Source organism: Mus caroli, unplaced genomic scaffold (genome assembly GCF_900094665.2).
Source record: "Mus caroli unplaced genomic scaffold, CAROLI_EIJ_v1.1 scaffold_16815_1, whole genome shotgun sequence".
NCBI lineage: Eukaryota > Metazoa > Chordata > Mammalia > Rodentia > Muridae > Mus > Mus caroli.
Window position 1 is genome coordinate 6,312 of NW_018389405.1, and position 9,249 is coordinate 15,560.

At 38.3% G+C, this 9,249-nt stretch overlaps 1 gene segment (V, D, J or C); it reads right to left on the reverse strand.

Moving 5' to 3' along the window:
• Positions 1-7,628: 7,628 nt before the first annotated feature.
• On the reverse strand, positions 7,629-8,154 carry LOC110288088. The segment is given in 2 exon segments: positions 7,629-7,951; positions 8,075-8,154. Coding segments are annotated over 2 exon segments (372 nt in total).
• Positions 8,155-9,249: the final 1,095 nt, after the last annotated feature.

Genomic DNA, 9,249 nt, shown 5'->3' on the forward strand with positions numbered 1-9,249 from the left:
CCTTCCATAGGTGTTTTGTTCCCAATTCGAAGGGACAAACTATCCATACTTTGGTCTTCGTTCTTCTTGAGTTTCATGTGTTTCACAAATTGTTCTTATATCTTGGGTATTCTAAGTTTCTGGGCTAATATCCACTTATCAGTGATTACATATCATGTGAGTTCTTTTGTGATTGGGTTACCTCTTGGTGCAAAGAGTAGTCTCTCTCAGACCTCCAAACCCAGAGCCACATGCTGGGCGCCAGTTTTCACCGGACCTGCAGGGACAATCAGTGGGTACCCAGAGCAGGAGAGAGAGTGTGTGTGGGAGGGACAATAGACACGAAGAATTAGAGCAAGTCAATCATACTGATCAAGCTCTGAAAATTTTATTCAGGAGCGGCAATATAAGTATAAGCAAGAGGAGGCTCCAAGTGAGGAGGGAAGATCCAAGGGGCTCTTTGAAGGTCAGGTGGCAAACTTCAGCTCCTGGAACCAATGGTCACAGTGTCCTCTTTTCCCATAAACATTCTTATTGTTATGACCATGAATGTTCCCTCAGGATTGTTTATGTAAGATAGAATATATCCACAAGGCCATGGCTGAGCCCATGGCTCCAGGCACCTCAACTGTGAACCATGCCTATCTCTACAGTTTCTATCTTCCATTTGTTGTGTATTAAGGCTAAAGTCATCACTGTTGAGTCTTGGGAACCTTTCACTTCCTTGGAATCTAGAAATTTCTAGTGCCTAACCCTAATTCTCCATCCCAGATCTCATGTTTCTATTCGATTTCTAGACTCTCTGTACTTATTTTCTGTCTTTCCAGTGCCTGATCCTGTCTGCTCTTTTCCCTCCACCTCCTCTCTCCCGCCCATGTTCCTTCCTCTCTCTACCTCCTGTGATTTGTTTTCTCTTCTATGTAGGATTGAAACTACTAAACTTTGGTCTTCTTTCTCAAGCACCATATTGTTTATGGGTTTTATCATGGGTTTTCTGAGATTTTGAACTAAAATCCACTGCTCCATTGCTGGTGTGACTGCAAGCTGGTACAACCATTTTGGAAATCAATCTGGCAGTTCCTGAGAAAATTCGAAATAGTTCTACCTGATGATACAGCTATACTACTCCTGGGCCTATACCCCAAGGAAGTGCCAACATATAACAGGATACATGCTCCACTGTTTATAGCAGCCTTATTTATAATAGCCAGAAGCTGGAACAACCCAGATGTCCCTCAATTGAAGAATGTATAGAGAAAATGTGAAACATTTACAAAATGAAGTAATACTCAGCTATTAAGAACTATTATTCAATCTTGTATCCTGGGCCCCTCAGGGACCAGTCTGCACAGGAGAGTTCACAGACTGTAGAAGCAACATATCTTCTGGTACAGCCCCCTTTTCGGGTCTTCATCTTTAGCTCAGCTAGATCTGAGCTCCAGACGTCCTCACACCTTCCCTGCCAAGGGGATGTGGCCGCCTGGAGAAGGGTCTGACCCCCGGAGCAGGTGAGAGATCCATCTTGTATCCAGGGACCTTCAGAGACCAGTCTTCAGAGGAAAGCACGCAGACTGCAGAAGCAACATAGTTACAAGGACAGACCCCATTTTGGGCCATCATCTTCAGTCAGGAGGCAAATCTGAGCGCCAGACCTCTTCTACACCTTCCCTGCAAGAGGAGAGCTTGCCTGCAGAGACTACTCTGACCACTGAGACTCAAGAGAGAGTTGGACTCCCAGTAGTGCTGACAGAGGCTAACAAAATCACAGGAGGAACACGGTCCACCCAGAGACAACTATAACAAATAACACCAGAGGTTACCAAATGGAAAAAGGCAAGTGTAAGAATCTAACTAATAGTAACCAAGAACTCTCACCATCATCAGAACCCAGCATTCCCACATCAGCAAGTCCTGGATACCCCAAACACACCCAACAAGCAAGATTCAGATTTAAAATTGTATCTCATAATGTTTGTAGAGGAATTTAAGAATGAAATTAATAACGCACTTAAAGAAATATAGGAGAACATGACTAAACAGGTAGAAGGCATTAAAGAGGAAGCACAAAAATCGATTAAAGAATTACAGGTAAACACTGCTAAATAGGTAGAAGTCCTTAAAAAGGAAACAAAGGAGTCCCTTAAAGATTTACAGGAAAACACAACCACAAAGGTGATGGAATTGAACAAAACCATCCAATATCTAAAAAGGGAAGTAGAAACAATAAAGAAAACGCAAAGAGAGACAAGTCTGGAGATGGAAACCCTAAGAAATGCATCAGGAACCATAGACGCAAGCATCAGCAACAGAAAACTAGAGATGGAAGAGAAAATCTCAGAAGCAGAAGATTCCATAGAGAACATGGACACAGCAATCAAAGAAAATGCAAAAATGCAAAAAGATCCTAAGTCAAAACATCCAGGAAATCCAGGACACAATGAGAAGATCAAACCTACTGATAATAGGAGTAAATGAGAATGAAGATTTTTCAACTTAAAGGGCCAGCAAATATATTCAACAAAATTATAGAAGAAAACTTCCCTAAACTAATGAAAGAGATGTCCATGAACATACAAGAAGCCTACAGAGCTCCAAATAGACTGGATCAGAAAAGAAATTCCTCCCAACAAATAATAATTAGAACAACAAATGCACTAAATAAAGAAAGAATATTAAAAGCAATAAGGGGAAAAGGTCAAGTAACATATAAAGGTGGGCCTATAAGAATTACACTAGACTTCGCACCAGAGACTATGAAACCCAGAAGATCCTGGACAGATGTTATACAGACACTAAGAGAACACAAATGCCAGCCCAGGCTACTATACCCAGCGAAACTCTCAAGTACCATAGATAGAGAAACCAAAATATTCCATGAAAAAACAAATTCATACAATATCTTTCCAGGAATCCATTCCATCAAAGGATAATAAAGAGAAAACACCAACACAAGGACAGAAACTACACATTAGTAAAAGCATGAAAGTAATCCTTCAACAAACCTAAAATAAGACAGCTACAAGAACAGAATTCCAACTTTAACAACAAAAATAACAGGAAGCAACAATTACCCTTCTTTAATATGTCTTAACATCAATGGACTCAATTCCGCAATAAAAAGACATAAACTAACTGACTGGCTACACAAACAGGACCCAACATTTTGCTGCTTACAGAAAACCCACCTCAGGGGAAATGGCAGACACTATCTCAGATTAAAAGGCTGGAAAACAATTCCCGATGCAAATGGTTCAAAGAAACAAGATGGAGTAGCCATTTTAATATTGAATAAAATTGACTTCTAACCCAATGTTATCAAATAAGACAAGGTGGGGCACTATATACTCATCAAAGGTAAAATCCACCAAGATGAACTCACAATTCTGAATACCTATGCTCCAAATGCAAGGGTAGCCACATTCATTAAAGGAACTTTAGTAAACCTCAAAGTACACATTGCACCTCACACAATAATAGTGGGAGACTTCAACATGCCACTTTCATCAATGGACAGATCATGGAAACAGAAAATAAACAGAGACACATGAAAACTAAAAGAACTTATGAAACAAATGGATTTAACAGATATCTACAAAACATTTTATCCTAAAACAAAAGGATATACCTTCTTCTCAGCACCTCATGATACTTCCTCCAAAATTTATCATATAATCAGTCACAAAACAGACATCAACAGATACAAAAAAATATAGAAATTTTCCCATGCATCCTATCAGACCAACAAGGGCTAAGGCTGATCTTCGATAACATCATAAGTAATAAAAAGCCAACATTCACATGGAAACTGAACAAAAGTCTACTCAATGATACCTTGGTCAAAGAAGAAATAAAGAAAAAATTAAAGACTTTTTTAGAGTTTAATGAAAATGAAGCCACAACATACCTAAACTTGTGGGACACAGTGAAAGCAGTCCTAAGAGGGAAATGCATATCCCTGAGTGCCTCCAAAAATAAACTATAGCGAGCATACACTAGCAGCATAAGAGAACACCTAGAAGCTCTAGCACAAAAGGAAGCATATTCACCCAAGAGGACTAGATGGCAGGAAATAATCAAACTTAGGGCTGAAATCAACCAAATGGAAACAATAAGAACTATTCAAAGAATCAACCAAACCAGGAGCCAGTTCTTTGAGAAAATCAACAAGATAAATAAACCCTTAGACAGACCAACTAGAGGACACAGGGACAGTATCCTAATTAACAAAATCATTAATGAAAAAAGAAACATAACAACAGAACCTGAGGAAACCCAAAACATCATCAGATCCTACTACAAAAGGCTATAATCAACAAAAATGAAAAACCTGGATGAAATAGACAATTTCCTAGACAGATACCAGGTACCAAATTTAAATCAGGATCAGATTAACGATCTAAACAGTCCCATTTCCCCTAAAGGAATATAAGTAGTTATCAATATTCTCCCAACCAAAAAAACAAAAAAGCTCAGGACCAGATGGGTTTAGTGCAGAGTTATATAGGACTTTCAAAGAAGACATAATTCCAACTCTCCTCAAACTATTCCACAAAATAGAAACAGAAGGTACTCTACCCCATTCATTCTATAAAGCCACAATTACTCTGATACCTAAACCACAAAAAGATCCAAAAAAGAAAGAGAACTTCAGACCAATTTCCCTTATAAATATTGATGCAAATATACTCAACAAAATCCTTGCAAATGAAATCCAAGAACACATCAAAACAAACATCCATCATGACCAAGCAGGCATCATCCTAAGGATGCAAGGATGGTTTAATATACGGAAACCCATCAACATAATCCACAATATAAACAAATTCAAAGATAAAAATCACACAATCAGCTGGATAGATGCTGAGAAAGCATTTGAAAAAATCCAACATTCGTTCATGATAAAAGTCATGGAAATATCAGGAGTTCAACCCCCATACCTAAACATAATAAAAGCAATATACAGCAAACCAGTAGCCAACATCAAACTAAATGGAGTAAAACTTGAAGCAATCTCACTAAAGTCAGGCACTAGACAAGGCTGCCCACTTTCTGCCTACCTATTCAGTATAGCACTTGAAGTCCTAGCCAGAGCAATTTGAAAACAAAAGGAGATCAAGGGGATACAACTTGGAAGGGAAGAAGTCAAAATATCACTATTTGCAGATGATATTAGTCCTCTATCAGATTTAGGATTGGTAAAAAACCTTTCCCAATATATTGGTGTGGTTTTTGTCTTATTGACAGTNTCTTTTGCCTTGCAGAAGCTTTGAAAATTTATGAGGTCCCATTTGTAGATTCTTGATCTTACAGCACAAGCCATTGCTGTTCTGTTCAGGAATTTTCACCTGTGCCCAGGTCTTCAAGGCTTTTCCCCACTTTCTACTCGATAAATTTCAGGATCTCTGGTTTTATGTGGAGTTCCTTGATCCACTTAGACTTGACCTTAGTACAAGGAGATGAGAATGGATCAGTTCGCATTCTTCTACACGATAACTGCCAGTTGTGCCAGCATCATTTGTTGAAAATGCTGTCTTTTTTTTTTTTCTACTGGAAGGTTTTAGCTCCCTTGTGAAAGCTCTAGTGATATAGGTGTGTGGGTTCATACCTGGGTCTTCAATTCTAGTCCATTGATCTACCTGTTTGTTGCTGTAACCATACCATGCAGTTTTTAGGTTTCTGTTTGTTTGTTTGTTTTTATCACAATTGCTCTGTAGTTCAGCTTGAGGTCAGGCATGATGATTCCACCAGAGGTTCTTTTATTGTTGAGACTATTTTTTTCTATCCTAGGTTTTTTGTTATTCCAAATGAATTTACAAATTGCCCTTTCTAACTCAGTGAAGAATTGAGTTGGAATTTTGCTGGGATTTCATTGAATCTGTAGATTTCTTTTGGCAAGATAGCCATTTTTACTATATTAATCCTGCTAATCCATGAGCATGGGAGATCTTTCTATCTTCTGAGACCTTCTTTGATTTCTTTCTTCACAGACTTGAAGTTCTTATCATACAGATCTTTCACTTCCTTAGAGTCACAAATAACAATTTTTTTTATTATATGTGACTATTGTGAAGGGTGTTGTTTCCCTAATTTCTTTCTCAGCCTGTTTATCCTTTGTGTAGAGAAAGGCCACTACTTTGTTTGAGTTAAGTTTTTATGCAGCTACTACACTGACTGTGTTTATCAGGTTCAGGAGTTTACTTTTTTTTTTGGATATTTAATGTATTTAAATTTCAAATGTTCTCTCTTTTCCTGGGTTCTCTTCCTGAACTCCACCCTACTTCTTTGAGGGTCCTCATCCACCCAACCATCCACCCACTCCTGCCTCACCACCCTGGCATTTCCTCTTTTACACTGAATGAGTCTCAGCAGCTTCCTGAGTCTATGTCAGTGCCTGGAAAATAAAGAAATTGATGCACACAGTCATGTATTGGATGGAACACAGTGCCCCCAATGGAGGAGCTAGAGAAAGTACCCAAGGAGCTGAAGAGATCTGCAAACAACAACATGAACTAACCAGAACCCCCAGAGTTCCTGTCTCCAGCTGCATATGTAGCAGAAGATGGCCTATTTGGCCATCATTGGGCAGAGAGGCCCCTTGGTCTTGCAAAATTTATATGCCTCAGTACATGTGAACACCAGGGCCAAGAATTGGGAGTGGGTGGGTAGGGGAACAGGGCAGGGGAAGGGTATAGGGTACGTTCAGGATAGCAATTGAAATGTAAATAAAGAAAATATCTAATAAAAATGGGAAAATAAAGAAGTCAGGGAGCACTTTTATACTCAATCTATGAAAGAAAAGCCAATCAAAATTATTATACATCAGTGGATTATAAATTAAAACCAAAAAAAGAAAGAAAGAAAAAAAGAAAAAGAGAAAAGAAAAGAATATGGGTTGATTTTCTATGTAATTACCCTTTTCTTTTTTGTACCAGGTATACTATTACTTCAGTAAACTTCCCACCCCCCCTCCAAATGATACTATGTTTAACTTAGGTGGGAATTCAGTAAGTGAGATCAAACTATCAGAATCTGATCCATGTTTAAGAAGTCAATTTAAACAATCTTCCTTCATCAACTCCTTGTAGTTTGCTTATCTTCCTCAACACTTATTGGAAATCCTTCATTCAAAGGCAGGTAGTGTGGCTGAAATTTAATCCTTGAATTGGAGTTATCATAAGCTACACACCAAGTGAGTGATTGGACTAGAATTCACTAGAAACAGCCAATGTTTATAATCACTAAACTGTTTCCCCAGATTTCTTCAAAGTATATTAATCATTTAAATAGATAAATTTATTCTTAGCAATATAACTTAAGATATGTGTGTGTGTGTATGTGTGTGGGACAAGACTGTTAAATGAATCCCAGCTATTAACAATAGTTTACTAACCATAGTCAGTTATGTCTACTTGCTGGTTTTCCTTAATTTTGTTTAATGTATAATGTAAGCCATTCTCTTGTTTTGATACTAGGACTAGGGAAACAACACAGGGATTTAGTATATAGAACATTTTCTCTGACTACTATATAGCATCACCTTGACTTTTAAACCCAGACAAAGAGAAATACTCACAGTAGCTAGGCAGCTGGAGACATCATACATAGCAATTGGGGCATCATGTACTCTCACTTCTGCTTCCCTGCATGGTTTATGCCATGGCTTGTATCACTGTGGGAGGAGTACTATAATAATGATGACAGTAATAACTCCCAAAATCTTCAGGCTGCAGACTGTTGATCTTGAGAGAATACTGTGTGCCTGATCCACTGCCACGGAATCTTGATGGCACACCATCTGCTAAGGATGTTGCAGCATAGACCAGGAGCTGAGGAGATTTTCCCTGTTTCTGCAGATACCATGCTAAATGATTGGCAATATTCTCACTTGCTCGACATGTGATGGTGACAGTTTCTCCCACAGATGCAGATAGGGAAGCTGGAGACTGAGTCATCTGGATGTCACATCTGGCATCTACAATTGAAAAATCAAAAACAGATCCTCACATGATTAGTTCTCTCACAAGAGAATTTTCACAGAGACCAAGCAGCACAGAGTATAGGAAGCTCAATAAATTTCTAGTGCTGTCTTCATTACCTGTAAACCACAGCAGCAGCAACCCCAGGACCTGAGTGGGCACACTCATGTCTGTGTGTGATCAGTGTAATGCTGACTCCAGCACAGGGTGTGACCTGACTATGAAGAAATCCTCAGGTCAATAGGCTATGCTTTGGGTACATGCAAATCAGCAAAGGGTAGGCATAGCTGCAGAAATCATCAGGTCAGTAGCTTATTGCAGACCTGTGGTTCTCACATGTCTCCAACTGAGATGTAGAACAGATTTTTTTGTGGGAATGTGAGTCTCTTTGAACAACAAACAAAACGAATGTTCTATGTCTTACACCTTATTTTGATTTCTATCATGTTCTATGTAGAGTGTCTTTGTTCTGTTTTCCTCCTTGTCCAGATAATTTGGACATACTTTTCTAGGCAGTACATAACTGCTTCCATTATCCTTTCACAGTTAGCTATAGATGCTATTGTGGCCATACAGCTTCTCCTTTTTTTTTTTTTTTTTTTTTTTTTTTTTTTTTTTTTTTTGTTCCTTTCACTTTGTTTGTGAGCCTAAATTTTAATTACAACATTTTCCCCTTAACTTTACTGATTACAACTCCCTGCAAAACTTGACCCAGTTCTCTCTTAAATTCATGTCTCTTTATACATATTTTTCTATGAACATATGTATCTACACACATACACAAACACACACATGCACACACACACACATGCATTACTAAATATGTCTCATAGACTCAATATAACATAAATCCTATGCAGGTTTTCAATGTTGATATATCAAACCTGGTATGCTTCTTCTATAAGGAGGAGCACCTCTTCTGCTGACAGCTTTATCTGCTTCTTTATAGTGATTTTTGTAGATGAGAGGCCTCATTCTGATTGTCATGTTCATTTGTGTCCTCCTTGTTCAACTCACATTTTAGTAGCCATGGTATCAACACTTTAAATATATTGCTTATTTTGTTAGTAGGAGACACAAAATCACAACAAATTTCCTGGTTCTCTGGCTCTGTTTTTCTGCCGCCTTTTCCACAGTTTCCTAAGCTTTAGGTATGGGAGCCTTTTATAAATGTATCCATCCCTTAGGACTGAGAAGCACAACTCATCATGAAGCTTCTTGATCACAGTGATTTCCATAATAGTAACATAATACTACTGGAAGGTGTGGTTTTTAAAATGAAGACAGAGTCTTA